The following is a 20,024-nucleotide window of genomic DNA, read 5'->3' on the forward strand; positions in this document are numbered from 1 at the left end:
AAACCAGTTTGCTGCTATTTATTGTGCCATAATTCTTTGCTTCACAACTTAAAACTCAGTTGATTCTTGTAAGGAGCGTGATGTTCCTTTCATGAAAAAAGTAAAGGAAATCATGGTGACCGATGGAAAATATATAAAACTTTGCTTAAAGATTGTATATTTGTTTCCAAAATAACTTACAATATAGGTTTAGGTTATTTCTTTAGAATCCAAGTCAAGAAGCTACAGTGATAGAAAGGGCCGCACCAGAAATCAGTTGTCCTGGGGTGGGAAGAGCCCTTTTTTTGATTCACGTGGTGCCATGCGATTGCCTGGGGTTTTGGGGGCCTTCAGCAGGGTATGACCCCGTAGCGTGGCCTCTGCCAGCTCATCTCCGCTGCTTCGCGTCGCTCTGCTCTGGGCAGGCTAGCGTCGAAGGAGCCGGGCACAGTCTGCCAACCACACCTTCGGACTTGGTGGCCCTTTGTTGTGCATGTGTTGAACTGGCATCTTCATTAAAGGATATTTTGAAAAATAGGTTCTAATCAATATTTAAAATAAAACCTGTGTAGTAGAATTCAACCGAAAATAACCTGAAGTGGCTGAGAACATGGATAATTGAGCAGCGACTTCAAAATCTCCTGAGAGAAATGCTTCTGGAAGGGTTATACCAATACACCTGACATTTCTTGGTACAATAAATCAATGGCTTTCCTCCCACAAGTATATCAGAAACCTGTGGGACTGTGCCCTCGTAGTACACCCTGTACACAATAGATCAGCTCTGCACAAAAAAGGCTTTAGTGTCTTGAAAGGGACACAGATGTGGGTGAAATTTGAGTAGCTTTGGTGTTGAAAACCTTCCAGTGGATCACAACAGAATTATAAAAATTTATCTGCAAAAGGCTTGTAGGATTTAACTCTGAACAAGCAAGCTTTTTTCTAAATTGTGTACAAAAATATACCTTTAAAATACAAATAGAAGTTTCCTTACAAAGAGCAATATTGAGCAGAGTTAAGAACCAGCAGTTCAGAGGTGTTGCAGTTCCTATTTTTGAAAGCATTGATTTTAACGTAACAATGTCCCAAGAAAAAAAATGTTTTGCAGACAGCTTGGTGACCGTGGGTATTGAGCGTAGCTCCAGGTATAAATGACGTCAAACGTGTAACAATTTTAGCTTAGTAATCTTCAAATAAGAGATTTTCTTTCTTCATCTCGTAAAGCAAATGAATCTGCCAAGTAGCCTTTTAACCCCTAAAATGTTTCTGTTGATCCTGACCATAAACCAGATTTATTTTCTGCAATTTTAGAACCCTGAAGGCAGATAACATCTAAGTTTCACCAAACGCTCTGAGGCTGCAGTGGCAGTGACAGAAGCTGAAGGCTGTGGTTTTACTCCCTCCGCGACAGCCCAGGTTTTGCTGGGAACACGCTCGCCGAGCCGGGGTCCAGGTTTGCTGGAGCATCATCTGTCAGGGCTGAGTCAGGCGGGAGGCTGAGGTCCGCTCTGAGTCACTGCGCAGGGTCCTGGTGTTGGCGGAGCCTGGGGGAAATGGATGGTTTAAATACTGTGAGAATCTTTATCAGCACAGGAAATGACAGCTCATTAAAATACTAACCGTTAAGCCTGTTTAGATCACTGTCTGGAAAAAAATTAACCATTGAAGGTTCAGATAACTCGCAGGAAGAAAGGTGCTCTGTTTAGACCGTCAACACGGTGGGCAAATGAATCAGCTTCGCTAATTGTCCAGTGGCATAAAAATATTTCCGCTGGAATCTATTTCTCAATAGTTTATAAATGTCTAACTTTCAAAGAATTTGACACCGTGCTGGAGCGAAACTTCCAGTTTCTTTTGAGGGAGGGATGGCTCAAGTAGCCAGCTGTGGTGGCTCTTCCTTGCTGGTTGCGAGCTTCAGGATGGGTTTTTCTTGTGTTCTTACAGGGGAATGTAGAAATGTGAATCTGGTCCAGAGGAACTCTGGGTGGGAGGAATGGGTGTTGGGTGTGATGATTTAATGATGCTTTGCATAATTGTTTGGAAGGTGAAAGCCTTTGCTTTGGCCCTGTGGCCTAGCTGTCGATAGCTAGTCTGATTTAAATAAATTATTAAAGAAAGAGTTGGAGGTACTGGGAGGGAAGGCTCTGTGCCAGCACGCTCCCTCCTTCGGTTGTCACGTTCTTCAGTGCCCCTTAACTCCCTTTTTTGTAGAAGGAGATAATCTCTGGCCTTGGGCCACGCTTGCTCCGGGACGCAGGGTGAGATACTGCGTGCGTGCAGGGTTTGTGCTGACAAAACGCACAATGGTATTTTCCTCATAGTTTGGTTTTCTGTTGTTTCAAATTTTCTTTTGCTGTTGTCTTCATTTTGAATTGTAGTGCTGGCATTTCCTAAAAGGATGTTTTTCTATAGCTGGACTAGCCCAAATAGCTGAATCTGAGCAAAACGTATATGACCCTGTTTGTCGCCAGACCCTGAGAGGGTCCGGACGAGGACAAAGCATGCGTGCCAGAGAGTCTGACAAAATCAATCCCCGTGTTAACAGTTAAACGGTTTTTCCAAATTAACAGCTGTGGATATTAGAGAGATCATCCATAAAATGGGGTTGTGACTCAATGTTGCATCACCTTTCCAAGCAGGGCTTCGGTGTGCTTCAGCCTGGGAGCCTGGCAGCTCGCTTGCACCGTCTGTTCAGTTATTACAGTTCTCATTTCCCTTCAGGTTATTATTTCCATGATAAACTGGACTTCCCTGTTTTTAAATCTGCAGTGCTTAATGTTTCTCGGTCATCACAACTGGGGGACTGATTCCAGTTGTTCATATGAGCTGCTGAATAGGGTATAAAATTCAGAAAAATTCTTTTCCATCAAAATAAATGGAGTTTAAGAACTGCTTAATCAGCTGCTTAATCACTTGCTGATAGAGGCCTCTTAAAAATGAGCAACTTTCATCAGCAGTAAAAACCCCACCATATTAATGTTCCTAAAATGGGGGTCTACCGTGGCAGCTTCGGTGTTTCTTGAAAACACTTGCTCATTCTAACATTTCTCTCTGATAAAGTAGGTGAATATGCACATCTGCAGAGGTTTTTGTGAGATGGGAACTTTATATCCTAAACTGTGGACTGATAGTTTTTTTGTGAAATGTTAGCGCAGTGATACAAAAATGCAGCATTTGACAGAGAACTGTACTTCAGCATTTAGCACAGCTTGTAATTATTTGAGTGTTCACAAGCTCTAAAAGCATAGGTTATGAAATTTCAATAACTCAAGAGTAACCTGCACTCTTAAAGATCTCCTAAGATGAAAAATATGCCTTTCAAAAGTGCAAATATAATGATTAAATGGTTTTAAAGAAGGATTTTTAATATTAGTAAAAATGCAGTTGACTGGAGTACTGAATAACTTTCTACTTTTTGTTAAGCTGGAATAGGGAAAATACTTTTTTTTTTCCCCTCCTCTTGGTTTGGTGCTTCATCCACGTCCATTTGAGAAAACTCCTACCTGTAGTTCCAAAGATTTTGTAAAAAGGTGTTTGCCAAAAATCTTTCCTACCATCTCATGACTACTGACATGACTGTTGACAGTCATTCTTTGAAAAGCAAATCAATAAATTGTACAGTGCATTTTAACAAACACAGTTTGGCTGTAACTGGAGTAGAAGTTTTGGGACTCATACTCTCAGAATCTGTACATAGTTGGTGTAATTTTTAAACTAATCCTAGAACAGCTTTGCTGAATCTCTGTAGTGTGGTGCTTCAAATAGATGTGAAGTTTTGTTTTATTTGTTGGGGGGAAAAAAAAGCTATATAATTTTTTGTATGGCTAGAAATCGTGGCTCTTAAAAAAAAAAAAAAAAATCAGATGCATCTGTTTAATTACAGTACCAGGTAATACTTCTGAAAACAGGCTTCAACAGTTGTTTTCTTCAGTGAAGCAAAATTCTTCATGGGTGTTCATGTTGTAGTATTAGAATGCAAGTAATGTTTTTTACTGAAATGTTATGATTTTAATGAATTTAGGCTGTACCAAAGGCTAGTGCAATTTTGTGGAAGTCTGTTTTCAGTTTCAATTGCTTGTGAAACATTCAGTTTTAGCAGAGACTCAGAATGAATTAAATCAAAAATTGGTGCTTAATGCTAACTGTTTCTAAAATTTCTTCTGAATCAAAATTTCTTCAGAGGTTGTTTTTTTTTTTTTTTCCCTCAAAAAAGAAAAAAAATCCAAAGCATTTTTTCTGAGTCTTACAGTAAAACTGTAGCTAGCCTCTTTCTTTTTCAAGTAAATGTTGTTGAAAGGACAGGATACACAAGAACAGCACCTCTCTTCCTCGGAGTGCGTCCTTGTTGCTGATTAACTGCAAAATTGGTTAATAACAACGATAGCAACTGGTGAAATGTATTTCATTGTGAATGACCTTTTTTATTTCATTTTCTTTTTAATTGCAGTCCTTAAGCAGCTCACCAAGACCTCCATTTTAAGCCCCTAAGAAGGGGCAGCAGGTTGTGTGGTTGGGGGGGTTGCGTGTTTTGTTTGGCAGATAGAGACTCCAAAGCGTGGATGAGCTCAGTTCTCTTGTGCCCTAAGGTCCTTTTATTTTCTTATCCTTTCATACTCTGTATTTGAAAGACAATAGGCTTGATTCTCAAAGGAAAATGCAAGGAATTGCTTTTAGATTATGCTACAAACAGGGTTATCTTCCAGCATCTTCCTTTCTTAAGTCGGATGTGTAAATACGCCTGTGGTTTGCATCTAGACTCCTGAAACTACAGCAGTCCTTTGAAGGTGCATCTTAAAGTCATCATCGCTAAGTGGCGCAGAATTATGATGCAAATCTGTTCCTTCTGCCTGTGTACCCGCCTCTGGTTTGAGGGTCATCCTTGAAAATTTATACTGAAGTCTTCCCCCTCCTCCTTTGATAAGAACAGGGTTAGTGAGTTGAACTTCACTAGGTTTGGGGGGGTACCACTCACTTGTCTGTAATGAAATAAAATGAAAACTGATTTTTAAGACTTCTAGATCTAAGCTGATGTCTGCACTTTGGATATTAGGTGACGGATATGTTAGCTGGTTGATTAAATGATTGAATTTTGTCGAAAGAGTGCAAGTAACCAATACTGCCCCACTGAAATGGGATTTCAAGAATTTTATTCCTGGTCCTTTGGATTCATGATTTTCTAGATGCTACTCTGCTTCATTTTACTCCTTATTTAAATTTCTGCACCTTTTTTGCAGTATTAAAGTCTCTGCGAATGTGCAAAACACTGCAGACTTTTAGAAGCCAAGGTCCTTGCATTCAGGATCGTACAGTTCTTCACAATAGCTTTAATAAAATTAATCTTATGCACTTAATTCTTAGTCATGCTGACAAAAAAAAAAAGCTGAATACTTTTAGTGAAAAAAATTTTGAAATACAGTGTTGATGCACCAGGATCTCTTCAAGCTGTCTGAACTTGGTTTTCATGTCTTTGTTCTGTTGTTTAATGCTAATTGGGCACTGACTTAGTTCAGTTTTCAGAAAAAAAATGGAGGCATATGAACAACCGTTCTGTTAATCATTCATCTCTCATCATTTAAATATTCATTTCATAATCATGCAGAAGTTTAAAAGTAAACTATTACCTTTCAGTAGCTTTTCCGGGCTTCCTAGTGTCATTTGAAAAAGAAAAGAAACCTCAAAATGTAACTCATTTTTAAAATTACTCGTACCGATCAGCGAGTCATCAGAATTTTTACCATGAATAAAGTCAGCTTCGCAAGGGACGGTTCTGAAAAACTGGAAATCATTTGTAAAAGTTGACATACTCTTGTGTAGAATGTGTAATAGATGTGCTTTAGTCTCTGGTCTCTGCTTTTTTTTTTTTTTTCTGAAATTTTACCAGTCCGGGCACAGAATTTACTCACCTATTTGTATCATCGTGATGGTGAATCATGAGGGAAGCAATCTTTTTCTTGTAAATATGTTCAAAAAAATTATTTGCCCCTGGCTATTGAAGGAAATACATTTAGTGGAGGAGAGCGAGCTACTTTGTTTCTTTGGTCTGTGCATTTTCATAAGTTCTGCAGATTCGAAAGCTGTTATTTTTTCATTGGGCTTTAGGCTGGAAAAGGGAATATTGTGTCAAACGAGGAGACTGAGGAAAATCATTTTAGAGGCCTAGCCCTCCCGCGGCCGTTCGGAGAGGAGCTGGTCCGTTTGTAAACTGGGGGTATGTGTATCTTGGTGTCTGAGGCGTGGGTTACTAAATCCTCCCTCAAGTAGTAGTGTAAAGAATCAAAACTGAAGCGTTGGAATGTAGGTGACTTTTTTAAATGTAGAAGACCAGATTAATTTATTTAAAATTAAAAGAAGAAATTTAAAATCTCCGTTCTCTCTGAAATTAAAATGGCGTTTGTCGGTGATGGGAGCTCTCCCGTGGTTGGAGTTAGGAGTGTTGGTGTATGTATGTGGATCAAACCTTGGGAGCCTTCGGATTGTGCGTGAGTTCTCACCATGCCAGCTCAGCTAGTGTTTTTTGCTAGTGGTAATTTCTTCTGTATAGTGTTTAAGTTGTTGGGTTTTTTTAAGTGTCGTGACAATTATTAAAGCTCCTTGAACCTCCTGCTAAATAGCATGCTGTATGGATTTAAAGAAAAATTACCTAGGTTGTTTTTGATTAAAGTCTGGCCGGGCTGTGGTGTTTGCAGAATGGAAGTTGGAGGCTGCTGCGAGTCTGTCCAGCGCTAACACCTTTACGCCTTAGAGGTAGGAGAGGGTGCTTAGTTCCAGAAACATAACCCTGATCTCTGTAACGTGAATGTAAGAACAAGGTGTTCAGTAACGTATTGTAGCTTTTGTGCAAGTCATCTGCCATAAACGATGGCATGATTCAGAACAGGGTTCATAGTTCCTTCTTTGTTCCTTTGTTAATCACTGACTTGTGGGAGGCGCCTGCAGAATTTGCTAATGCATTCTTTTTGGGTAAGGATGACGCACAGATTGTCCTAATAAGGACTTAGTTTGAGAAAGGGGCCGTCTTCTTTGAGAAGATAGGGGCAAGTCATAGGGCGAGCAGTTTCTTTTTTAACTGAGGGATGACACAAGCACAAGTCATTTCCTTATTAATCGGTTCAAACCAGTTCTTACAGGAACTGCTGGTGATAAATGTGGGACTTCTGAGAAGTCATTCATTTTATTCTCAGCACTGCACCAGTGCACAGCCTCAGCTGGCTTCTCCCTGGCTCTAAGGAAATGCTCTCGCTCACAGCTTCTTTCGGTGTTACCAGCAGTGTATTGTCACTGGTTTGCTCCGAAATTATTTTTCTTTTTAAGCACTTTTTGAGGATCTGGGGAAACATGGCCCTTTCCGAAGTATCAGATAAAAAGCTGAAATACACTCGAATTCGTGGTTATCTGCTTTCTCAAGTAGCAATGCCCTTCTGAGCTGTAGCTCAGTCTGAACTTTGTTCTGTTTGGGTCAAAGTGGTAAGTTTAAAAAAAATGTTTTTTGTTTTTGTTTTTTTTCTCCCCTATTTTGTCTTGTTCTCTGGGATGAACTTTGCATCAGTGCTATTCCAAGTATAGGTCCTTCTCTTCAGAAGCCATTTCAAGAATATTTGGAAGCTCAGAGGATAAAACTCCACCACAAATCTGACAGTGGCGTGCCACAGGTAAGAACCTCTCTGCCTCCCTCCCCAGTTAATTTTTCCCTTCTCTAGCTGGCTTTTGACTTGTCAGGTTTACCGGTGTAAGTCCTGATGCTGTTTTTCAATGGTTTGCAGTGGCCCAGGGAATAGATAAAAGTTTCATTTTAAAAGCAACCTGGGAGTTAAAAATATTGCTGTAATTGTATGCAACTGGACTTACACCTCTCGGAGAATAAAGAAAACAATAAAGCAAGACCAATGGCAGGTCTTGCCTCTATACTAGCGTGCTGATTTTGAAAGAGAAATTTAAGCAGAAAAAGCTTGCATTTACATGTGAAATGGTAACAGACTGTGCAGCATCAGTGCTTCGGAAGCCAGTGGGATCTGTGGCTTAATGGCCAGTAAGAAACAAAATCCCCAAGCCTTTACTGTTCGAAAGGAAATGAAAAATACGGTGTTTAGAGCCGGTACGAAGGGGCAGAAGTGTCCCTTCATACAAAAAGAAAAGTATTTTAAAAAACACACCCTGAATTTTCAGTGGGGACAGAGCATCCTGGACATGAAATTCCTTAGGATACGAAGGCATTTTTAGATAAAATCCATTAATCTAACTCACACTTCACATTTAATACTTGTAGTTCTTGTAAATGTTTCTTTGCCCATTTCTTACCAAAAAAGAGACTAAATTAGGGAGGGTCAGGCTGGAATAGCTAAACATGCAGATTCCTTTTATGCACATTGAAGTAATTTTTGTGCAGTGCATTGCTGCCCTCCTTTGACAAAAAAAAAATACAAGTTAAGAGTAGCCATGGAAAACGCTCGAAGTGGGACTGCCGAGGTCACCGCGTTAACTGCTAGTGACACCGGGAGAATCGGATACCAGCTGGAAATAACACAGTATATGCAGTTTAGGAAAAAAACATTGTTAACCAATGACCTTATTGTCTTCTTTGCAATGAACATGACAGGGAATGACAGTCAGGGGTTGCTAATTCGGAACTCTATGAATTGTGAGCAAAGACAAAACAATACGAGGAATAATAAATGGCTTCACCAGCACACTAGTAACGGTCAAGGATTCATCATCTGCCCTGCAGTGTATTTGGCAAGCCCTCCTGCATTGTTTTTCAAGGGACTAAAGTCAGCTTTAGAGAGAGACCTGCAGGAATCCTGTCAGCTTGCACTTGGTTCCTGTTTTTAATTTGATAAATCACACAGGTTAGGCTTTTCCCTTTCACCCAGAAAATGGAGAATTCTCCATCGTGCTGTCCACTAATCTTCATTTTCCTCCTTCTTCCGTTTTGTCTTTGTCTCTTCAGGGGGAAAACTGGCTATCGTGGATGTTTGAAAAATTGGTGATTGTCATGGTTTGTTATTTTATCTTATCTATAATCAACTCCATGGCCCAGAGCTATGCCAAACGACTGCAACAGAAGATGTACTCTGAAGAAAAAACCAAATGAGCGTGGAAAAAAACCCTTGGAATTGGGTTTTAGCAGACATGAAAAATGACACATCTTTCCATATGTTTAAAAATCAGCATTATTTGAAATGGGGGAAAACTTTTTAACATCAATTTTCAACTATAAAAAGTTTTTATTTAATTTTGAAAGTAATTTGGGTATTAGAGCAGACGGTTCATTGACAAACTTATAAATGTTAAGGTAAGGTATAAACGCTTTACATGTCTGAGTTGTATTATATGGGATGGACAATGTGATGTTAAATGGAGTTTAACACAAATGTTGTCCATCCAAATTACTTCCAAAACCGATGATTTAATAATCTCCACTTCCTGATTTAACTTCAGACTGAACTAAGGGTAACTGTTTATTTTGAAGGGTGGCTGTTTTGCTTTTTCCATAACTTTCAAGACCATCAAAATGTATATAAATGAATACAGATTGGATACAAACTGTTGCATGTCCCTCATGGTAAGGCTATTCCATCTGAATTCTCCAGCGTCCCATTGCATTGCACGTGCTCTCGGTTGGAAAAGCCACCCTCTTAAACGTCATGATGTTAGCAGAGATGATTGATGTCAAAATGCTGAAGCTGACGTTTTTTATTCTGTATATTTAGAATGAAGTTAAGATAAAACTTTATAAAGTCATCTTTGATCATTCCAGAATTTCTTGTGTCAGTCTCTTTAAGCTGTTTTCCTCTCCACTTTTGTATGCTCAGTTTCTTTAGTTTCTTTATTAAGCCTTAATCCCATGAATTGCATGCTTTACTCATCCTTCCTGCACAAATGGTGCTGAAGCCCTTTGTTCTTTTTTTTTTTTCTTTTTTCTTAAGAACTTCTTACTTAGCAGAGGGAAGTAGAATGCATATCACTTGCTTGAAGTATGGCTCACTGGTTAAAATAGGCAAGTTAAATAGCTAGCGATATTTGCTGTCATAAATTCTTCTCAGATGTTTGCCACTGATCACAGCACCGTGGGCAATGAAGGAGAAGAGAGGGGGGAAGAGTAAAGATTCCAGCTGAAAACAGATCTGATGTCAAACCCAGCAATGCTGCAGAGAACCTTAGAGAACCTTAAACTTAGGCTTTAAAAGTCAGATATTTTAAAACATTGTTATGAATCAGTGTGCGTTCCAGTGCTAATGTACATGAACATGACCAATATTAAAATGGATCTTTTCCCTCTTTAGTAAGTAGATATCCATTCCACTGCTACTGTATATGTATTACTACTCTAATAAATTTTTGAACTATTGTTTTTTATTTTTATCCTAGGGGTAAGTAACAAGAATTAATTTGACTTCCAATTAGTGTTATCAAAAGGTGGCATATGAGCACAGAGTAGGTTAGATCTTGCTTTTGCTTAGCTTAGATTTATCCCTCCATTAGGTTAGGGCAAGTCTCGAGCAAGGTGTGAGAATATGTATTTTGTTCAATCTGCCTGAATGTCCTCTTGTGTTGCCAACCGTCGTGACATCTCCATGGCTGTACCATCCTGTCGGATAGCTTATCAGACTGATGTTGACTGTTGGATCTCATGGCAACAACAGTCGGTAGGCTGTCTGACATTTTGGTATCTTTCATCTGACCGTTCGCTCATCCATCTCCAACTGTTTTCATTGAACATCAGTAGCATATAAATGTTTTTAAGTTTAGATGGAAATGAGTTCAGAAGTCATGCCGTGCAGCAATCTAGCTTTTAAAGTTTCATCTCAGTTGTGCGTGAGGTTTGTAATGTTTCTCTTGTATGCTTCATATATAACTTTAAACAGTGTTACTGAATGCATGGGGAAGCTTTTAATAGGGACTTCTCTCAATAGCGCTGCTGACTAGATTAAATTTAAATAGCTAAAAGTCTGAGTGCTGGGAGGTAGTGCAAGATAGTTAAAAGCACAAAGGCCACTCATTTGCCCCTGTGGATTTTTAAAAGATGAGCAGTATTTCTTAAATCTTGGCCCAAGCAGCTTTTTCACTTTTTGGCCTAAATATTGTCTTTGAAAATAACATAGCGAAGAACTTGTTCTAATACAATACACATCCAAAAAATCATAGCCCTATTTGATTCTTCACTTTTTTCAGTCTACTAAAACTTTAATTTTGCACTTTGTAAGAGGTCACGTCAGCAGTTCCTAGCTGTTTGTTTCATTTTTCTTCAGGATACTTGGGTTAGTGAAACAACTGTTTGCTACTTTCCCCAGTTTTAGTGGCAGCTTTTTTCCCTCAGATCTGCCCTTCCCTGTAGGGACGCTGGTATGTACTGCACACAGGTCTGGTAGTGTCTTAAGGCCTTTTGTGAGAGTAAATTAAATTTGTGCCATGTAGAGGCCTCTGTATGCTGTCAGATTGAAATGAGGAGACTGTGTTAACAATAAGTAAAAAGAAAAAAAAAACAACCCACAACTATTCCTAGAGCTTGAGCCAATGAACCATACCATTCTAAATGCTTTAGCAGTCTCCTCATAATTATGCCTCCTTGCCTACTGAAAAATCACTAGGCAAATTGAAAGCTTTCCCCCACTTTTATTTCAATATATGTTTACATACATATAGTGCAAAATATATATCTATTGTTGTGCAACTCATGTTTGTATGTGTCCATTCCAATAAGCTATGCTGTTATTTTGAAGCTTTCTAACATTATTTAAAGAAGGGACTGGTCATTCTACTTGCTTCTACCTGTTCGGCTGCTGGGAGATGATAAGACTTGGTAAAAGGTAACAAATAATAGAAATGAAAGTTATGCAAACCTAATGAGATTTGCAAATGGATAGTTTTATGTTTGCTTAAATAAACAAACAAATAACTGTTTCCCGGTGTTTATTTCAGCTGGATTGTTTCCATTTCTGTATATTGAGCTTAGTTGTTATGCTGTGAAATTTGTTGTCCCAAGCATTCTACAATGAGGGTGACTCTAGAAGACACATCTGCCGTTGCATTTTGTGGCTTCAAAGAAAGACCCAGAGCCTTTAGCCTTTCATCTGAAAACATGTGTTTTGCTCCCTTACACATTTTCAGTTATGCTATGCGTTGGAAGCAGTCAGTCATCTCGTTTAAAGTGTGTTAGAGAAAAATCCCAAGTGAGGTCTGTTGCAAGAGAAACAATCTTAGCATGGATCACTGTATTTTTAGCTGATTCTTCGAATAAAGTATCTTGCTTTTTTTTCTTGAAATTACTGAAAATCACACGGAAGTAAGTAACAGCCCTTGTAACAACAACTAATGTTTGGTTAAACATCAAAGATGACTTTGAGCTGATACAGATTTTTTTAGTCCCGTCATCTGTGGAACGTGGCTAAATCTGCTTTCACAAGCGCCCTGTAAATAGGAAGGAAAGCAGAAAGTTGGCCATATTGCCAGCCCAACAGGTCAGAGAAGCACATCAGAGCTGAGGTCAGGTAGGACTGCAGCTGATCTTCCTCTTAATTCGCTGCTTGCTTACTGCCAGACCTGTGAATTGTGCCTCACCAACAATGTACTTTGAAGGCCGTGTGAGATGTAAGCATGCTGGCGTGCCCCCCTCCCTGGCAGCCACAATGTACTCTATCAGGGCAAGCATTCTGTTGATGTAAGCAAAGCGAAAAAGGTCACCCTGGTCTGTCCCGGGCCAAGCCAAGAGACCGGCACAGGCCATGTCAGATCAAATCGTCCAGTTCCAGACTTCCCTCAGCTCCATCAAAACCAACAGGAAACCTCCTGCTCCCTGTCTCTGCGTGCAGTTTCTCACCTCCATCCCAATGTCACACTGTGTTTCTTGTTAAAGCAGCCCCCTCTGATATCACCCAGCTGCTTGTTCATGCTAAAAGATACTTGTCATTAATACTTGAAGATGGCTTAATGCTGTTCCAGAAAGTCCTTCCCTGCTGTGCTTTTGGGTTTCATTATTTAATGTGTTAGAATCAGCCTCCCTCTCACTGCAGGCAGTGCTAATTGCAAGCACAAATACTGTGGATGTTTCCCTGATTGTCAAGCACAAATATAAATATTAGTGAACAAAATTGATTGCAGGTGTAAAAATAAGTGGTGATTGGGTGTGTTCCTTGGAGGTGAAAGTAATTCAGCTTTCTTTGAAGCACATGGTTAAAAAATACTTGGTAATCAGCAGGTAAAAGGTTGAATGTAATTATATATAAGGTAATTGAAACTGCTCCTTAGAGATTTAAAATTCTAGGGTTTTTTCTGTAAATTTGGGGGGGGGGTATTTTTTGGAGGAGAAGAAGAAAAAACAGTAAGTAATTTGTGCCCAGCCTTCTCCAGATTGCAGCACTAAGTGGAGTGTGAAAGTGGGGGAGCAATAGCCAGGGAGGGCTTCCTGCTGGGCTGTCACCCCTCGCTGAGAGCAGGCGGGTCCAGGTGAGGGTTCAACTGCTGGAGCCGTGGGGGGTGCTGGAACCTCTTCAGGGAACAGGGAGTGAAGCAATCGCCTTCCCTGTGAAACACCCTGCTAATGCGTTCAGAACTAGATTGAGGGTAAATATTTGCATATGCTCTTACAAACTCATTTTTAAAAGGATTATCTGAAAAACTCTTTGAGCCTGCTGTGACTTTCCTAATTCAAGTGTCTAACTGAGGGCATGATGCTAGCATTTATTTCTTTATCTGTTTCACTTTCTTATTGATGCATCCACTCAGCTTTCATAAAAGGCAGCACACCATGGTTTTGATAGTGGTGTGAGTGGGAGGGGCTGTAACAACTTGGGTCAGTTGTCAAAAGAGTGAAAGGAGCTCAAATGCAGAAACTGTCATCAAATGTCAAAAAGATGCCTGGCTACACCTCCTTCCAGGTAAAAGCAAACGGGAAGAGCCCAGCAATCTGCGATGGGTTTCTTGGCATGTGTCAGGAATTCAGCAAAATGGTGTTTTGGTCAAAAAAGCTGACTATTACTCTGTGCTGAATTTAGAGTGAAGAGGCTGTTGAGCTGTGAAGTCATTCAGCCTATTCACTGCTGGTGATGTTCAGCTGTGGTAAAACAAATGTGCAAATGTGAACCTGTTAAATGGGCCAAGCTTTGTTTTACTTTAACACTGCCCTTTATTGTGCTAGAGAGGGGTTTTTATTACTATTCTGCACTCATGGAATGATTCAAAGACCATTGACTACATTAGCATTAAATCAAAGATCATCTTTCTTTAAACCTCATTTGATGATCTGCTCAGGTATGGATAAGTAAGTGTGCTGCATCTTCTGTCTTTCAAGGGCCGCTTAATTGTTCTTCTGGTTTTCCAACAAGCTTAAATGAGTTGCCCAGGCAGCTGGTAATAAGGAAACTAGCTGCTACTTCCTGATGAAGGGCAAGAGATAGGACTTGTCAGCTCGGTGTGGTGTTCCCTGCTCTGATAACTGCCCTGCAAGCCGCACCCTTCTCCCATGGCCTCAGAACCTGCTTTTCTGTCCTTGTAAAAAGAGCGAGTTGGTGTCTTTTCTCTGGTGACTGCTGCGCTGTTCCTGCTTGAGGGGTCCTGCGAGAGAAGGGCTGTGTGTTCAGTACACCTGATTTAAGGCATAACCCACCGTTTTGGGGGTCTTTTTAATGCTAATGTGACAGAGCAGGCCACGCAGGTCTGATTCTGCCTCCTCGTGAGAGGTGGTTGGAACTTTTTGTTTCCTTGTGGCCTTAGTAGTGTGTCGTTTAGCTGCTTTTTGCTACACGGAGTATTGCACTTATCTCAAAGATCTCTCAGGTCTAGGCAAATTCTATGAACTACACTGAAGCTTTCGTTAGCCTGGTTCGTTAGCGACAAGATTGTGACCACAATTATGATTGATGACATCAATCTGTAGGTAGTCACCTATTACCTTACTCAGGTACCAGCTAATCTGCATGCCATTTCTAAGGTCCAATGCCTGTTCACTGGAAGGTGGCATCAATTTGGTGGAAGATGTCAGGCAGAGCTCTAAGCTACCTGAGCACAGGCACCACCAGTGCCCGGTGTGCCTGGGGAGGCTGAGCTCTGCCTCAAACCATTTGACAAAGTATAAGAAATTATTTAAGACATTAGATGCATTTCCTAAATCTTGCTCTATCTGCGTGCAACGACCGTGTGGTACCTCTATTTTCCTTCCATATTGTCAGGAAAGAAAATGGCAGTTCTCTTGAGAAGCTGCTGCTAACTAAACCACATAAACGCTTTGTTCGAGGCTCACACTTACCTGTAGAAACCGTGTGAGTAGTAAGGGACTGTGTGTCTTCCCTGAGGCTGCATGTTTCTTAGGCTCTTTCCATCTGTTGAAAAGGCTTGAAAAAAGCAGGTCTGTGGGCTCAGCATTTCTTTTCTGTCTCTGAAAGAAACTGGACCTGCATAAAGAGAAAATACACATTTAGATTTACAACATTGTACAAATCTAGCCATGTTCACAAAATCTCTCTGGTCTGTTTAGAAACCATGCTTCTCTCAGTGCCTCTTGTTTGCTGCAGCTGTTTTCTGACAGCTGTAACATTTAGGAAATTTTCATAACATCAGATTTTATTTCTCTGATTCCTTGATTTTTATGTCTCACCTCAGTCCAGCTGACCTCTCGTGACATACAGTCACATGCATCCATGTGTGTTGCATAAGACTCTAGGTGGGGAGCAGTAAGGAAGAGAGAAACTTTTAAGATGCCTGAAGCCGGTATTTAGTTAAGTTCAAAGTAATGAATGCCAAAAAAAAAATTTCAAAGCAGTATTTCTACTAGATCTGTGCTAATGCAATTGGTGATTTGAATTCTGTTGCCTCCCTTAACTTCTATATAAACTTGTCTTAACACTTCTGCATGTGCACAACCACCACATGGCAAATCACACTACAGCATTTGTGCATGAACTAAAATTGTGATGGCTGCCTGCGAGGAGCCTGGTGTTTTTAAGTGAAGTGTGGAAATCTCCTGTGCTATCCTTTGGCAATAGATTTCAGCTGTGACTGGGAGAGGATCATTCCAAATTAAGGGAATAAGGAAAGTGTTTAAGTGCTGTTTGGCAGACCTGATCATGAGAGTCCTAGCTTAAAACTGATGTCACTAATGTCTCTCCTCTCAGTCCTTCTTGTAGCCCTGTCTGTCCTCGGTGCTTAGCGATTTTTGGACAAGTTCAGGCCTGTTGACTGGAGTTTTGTTCAGCTTGAACAGGACCCCACGTGTCGTAAAGCAAGTTCAGGTTTTCTTTATAATGTTATTGAAGAATAAGCTCCCCTTTCACAGCACATATTAGGTTTGTATCTATTTTTTGTATAAGAATACTTCACTGTGAAAATACTGGGTTTGTGGAGAAGCCTGACTAAATCTTTATAGGGGAAAATAATGTGAAAACCCGAGTTAATGTCTCGTAGCGAGGGAACGGAAGCTTTCTTCTTGGGAGAAGAGTATTGAATTGGATTTTTGTTCATCAGTTGCCAAATGTATGTTTTTAACTGTTTTATGGGTTGCATTAGGTTTCTTCACCAAAATTTGGCCTAGGAAGGAGAAATTGCTAGTTTACAACGTCAAATAACTACATAAATACAATTGCTGACTAGATAACTCAGAATCAGGTAGTAATACAGGCTGAAGTTGCCCAAAGCGGGGTGAGGAGGAAATTTCCCAGTGTTTTCTTTGCAAGTGGCAGAGATGCACGACAGCTAGCAGCAAGCAGTCTTACATGGAAATATGTATTCTTGAGCTCAGTATTGTTCTGAGCCATCTGGAAAGCAGTAGCTCTGAACTATTGCCCAGCTCTCACCATACTTATTGAGGATATTATAATGAACAGCTACAGCTGCTGCCCTTGCCAACCAAGTACAGAGTCAGTATTTTATTACACCTTCAGCGTGTGGGATAAGGCTGCTTTCCATTTGGCTCCTTCGATGTGCTTACATGCTCGTGTAAATGATCTATTACATATTGGAGACTGCTGGGCAAAAGTTCAAATTAAATCATGCCATCTGACCACAATTACACCATTCTCAGGCAACTGAAGCGTATTTTTGTGAGCCTTTAAATAAACATTACATTGTACATGTAACCAAATATGTACAATAATCATTTTTGCAGAATGCACCCATTTAAATGCAAACATACCATATAAGATGGTATTTATTTCTCATCACATATAACTAGTGAAACAAAAGCTCTTAGCTCACTGAAGCTCAAGAAATGTTTATTCTCTCTTCTTTTTGTATTAACCAGTGGCTTGTTTTAGTTAGTTTCTCTACTTACTGCTCTTACTTTTAAAATAGGAATCTTGGCCTAGAGAGCATCCTCATTTTACTTATTTTTCTATCTTATGGTGTAATGTTCCATATTTTAAAAATTTTGCTTTAAAGACTAACAGACAAGAAGGTGTCTGCAACCTGGTTCACACAGGTAAGTACAGAGGCCTGTGCCTTTGTTTTACATGACTAGACTCTCCTAGAAGTCCCTGTTTAGAATCCCTCAGGCTTGTATGAACCATGGGGTTAAGGTTTAGCCTTCTTCCATGATATTTATCATGGAACACATTTATAACTCTAAAAATTGCCTTTAAATTTCCTAATGAGCAGAAGCAGCTTCTCTAATCTCTTACCTCAGGCTATCTTCACCTTTTCCAGTGTGCTCCCTATCGTTGGCAATAACATTTATTTGAAACACCGCCCTATTTGCAGCTGTTTGCGCTTCTGGGAAAGGGTTAAGCAGGTTCTGCTGATTCACAGAGGTAGGTGACTCATTACCCCACCCGGATAGAGGGGAAGTGGCTGTCTAGAGGGAGAGGATTCATACAATGTGAAATCAGAAGGGACCATTGTGAACTTTGAATTTGACTGAAAGAGCCGGAAAGGCTCTATAGTTAAAATTCAGGATTATCAGCTCTACATCCAGGCGAGTTAAAGGCTGTCTGAGTGTCCAGGCTGTGCTTCTGGAGCGTGGGCAGAGGTGGGGTAGGAAGCCCAGAGGCAGGAGGCTTGAAGAGGAAGCCTGCGCTGGAATTTGCTGCCTTGGTAAGGCTGTGTCTGGGCTGCCCTTGAAAGCAGTGGAGGAAAGACAGCAGCTCAATTCCTTTTGGAAGTTTTTTTGTACCATATCAGATCCATGAATCACATTCCTGATGACTCTTGTGCAGTTTTTAAAGCGGTGTCCAGCAAAATGCAGACTTCTTTAAAGTACACTTTGACATCTGAGAATATTTCCTTTTGGATATTTGGTCCCTCATTTCATAATATTTACCTATACTAAACTTATTAATGAATGCAGAAGGACATGAATTATTCATTTAATACCTTTTGGAACAATATTTCCTAGTAGTCTGTCGGCTGGTAATTTGAACATAACTTCCTTCTTTCTTGTTGATAAAATCCTAGTTGTTGTGGAAAACACAGATTTTTGCCCTTAATCTTGAGCTGTTTCAGTTTGGTAAATCTGTGCAGGTAGTCTTCTTAAAAGTCCCTTAAATATTTACACTAAGATTCTATCCTTTCTGTACTGGTAGTCAGTCTAACCTTATAGGCACCGATATATACTTAAGTCCAAATAAATTGTATCTATAACTACATTAGTGCCCTGTCACTTGCCAAACAGTTACTATATTTAAAGTATTTGTAACAGGTTAATTTTTGTTCCTGTTCTTTTTGTGGCCAAATAAAAGTTATCCTATTCATTAAATATATCTGCTATAGTTAGAGTCCTTGAATCAACTTCCAAGTGAGCTGCACCTGTCCATTACAAAAAACAATAGTGAGATTTGACGCATTGTTCCTCAGTTTATGGACATCCTGTGGGTAGTTCGCCTAAAACTAGCTAGGTCAAGGCCACTGATTCTGTTGTCCCTGCCTCAGTGAGCCATTGGCTTGTGCTGACCTTTGATCTATCTCATTAATTTTAACTTCTAATGAGATAAAGGCCCTCTTCCAGGCTCAGACTATTCTTTACATAATTAATTTTCTCAATAAAATAGAAAATGACTACTCCGCCTTCTAATATAATTGCAGATGATGAAAATTTGATAATAGCTATTCACTTCCTGTCACTTTGACCCTCTCCACATCCTGGGGAAAAAAATAGAGGAATCCAGCCCTAGCTGAAGAAATGAAGGCTTAGTTTGGGAAAGGGTGTGAGAATTTCAGAACTGAGGTCAGCAGTGAAAAACACTAACAGGAAGAAGGCTAGAGATGCCTAAAACAATTCCTGTCAATCTCTTTTCCAGAGCAATGAAAGGGATTATAACAGCTAATACAACAGCTATGCTACTGTTTTCACCTTTTTTTTTTTTTTTTTTTTGTAGTTTTGAGGAATCTGTGTTGTCAAAATTTGGCTGATGGTTGTGATCCTCTATTGCTGCTTTGAAAACCTTTGTTCTCCCATGGAAGTAGGAGTATTTTCCCTGAATCCTAACTGTGAACAAGTTCTTACAGAAGTATCCTTGTTAAGCATAATGAACCTGTTGAATATAATGAACCTTGTTAAGCATAATGAACCTAGCTCTGTCTTTGCGCTGCAGAATCTTTCCTCTATGTTTTCTTATGTTCTAACTAGAGATTAAATAAGGAAAATTTTATTTTTGCTTTGGGGTTATGCATGTTAGCTGTGTGCTATGTTTCCTGACGTGGCCCAAATTCTGCCATCAAACATAAAGAAACCCCCAAATATCCTGCTCCATTCACTAAACGTGACATAAGCCATAAATAATAAATGGCCTTCTAAGGAATCGATAAGATGGGTTTATGTCATTCATAGGTGCAATAAGTGCCTGCTGTATTTGCTTCATGCTCAGAATTATAAATACATAGAGATAACGTAAGGTTATTTCTGCAATAAAGTTACTTATTGATGTAGCAATACAATAACCCATTGCTCTCTTCCTTGTTTCTGAGAGGACTTATCTTTGCTTTTTAAAAAATCTCTTTTACCTGTCCTGGAGAACAATGAGGGAGGGACTTGGTCATTTTTTCAGACATGGAGTTACCTATTCTCAGTTTGGATACTGGAAGGAGTTCTCAGTCTGGTATCTGTTGAAAACACAAGGGAAAATTAT

General features: G+C 39.8%; 1 protein-coding gene and 2 long non-coding RNA genes across 11 annotated transcripts in view; 2 read left to right on the forward strand and 1 right to left on the reverse strand.

Moving 5' to 3' along the window:
- VMP1 (vacuole membrane protein 1) overlaps nt 1–11,877 on the forward strand; it is a 70,354-nt gene extending 58,477 nt beyond the window's left edge. For all 9 annotated transcript variants that reach the window (XM_072882215.1, XM_072882211.1, XM_072882214.1 and 6 more), the window contains 2 exons: nt 7,526–7,628; nt 8,924–11,877. In XM_072882215.1, coding sequence (XP_072738316.1) covers nt 7,526–7,628; nt 8,924–9,067 — 247 coding nt within the window. In that variant the 3' untranslated portion in view covers nt 9,068–11,877. The remainder of the gene's footprint in view (nt 1–7,525; nt 7,629–8,923) is intronic.
- On the reverse strand, nt 1–20,003 carry LOC140660871 (uncharacterized). The gene is made up of 3 exons (XR_012045518.1): nt 19,900–20,003; nt 15,218–15,362; nt 1–1,523 (listed from the first exon to the last, which is right to left on the reverse strand). It is a non-coding gene; the product is annotated as an uncharacterized lncRNA (long non-coding RNA).
- The window catches only part of LOC140660869 (uncharacterized), a 9,481-nt gene continuing 2,727 nt past the window's right edge, over nt 13,271–20,024 (forward strand). The window contains exons 1-2 of the long non-coding RNA XR_012045515.1: nt 13,271–17,994; nt 19,275–19,406. This is a non-coding gene — a long non-coding RNA (uncharacterized lncRNA). The remainder of the gene's footprint in view (nt 17,995–19,274; nt 19,407–20,024) is intronic.

The sequence above is a fragment of the Ciconia boyciana genome, chromosome 17 (assembly GCF_034638445.1).
Source record: "Ciconia boyciana chromosome 17, ASM3463844v1, whole genome shotgun sequence".
In the NCBI taxonomy this organism is placed as follows: Eukaryota; Metazoa; Chordata; class Aves; order Ciconiiformes; family Ciconiidae; genus Ciconia; species Ciconia boyciana.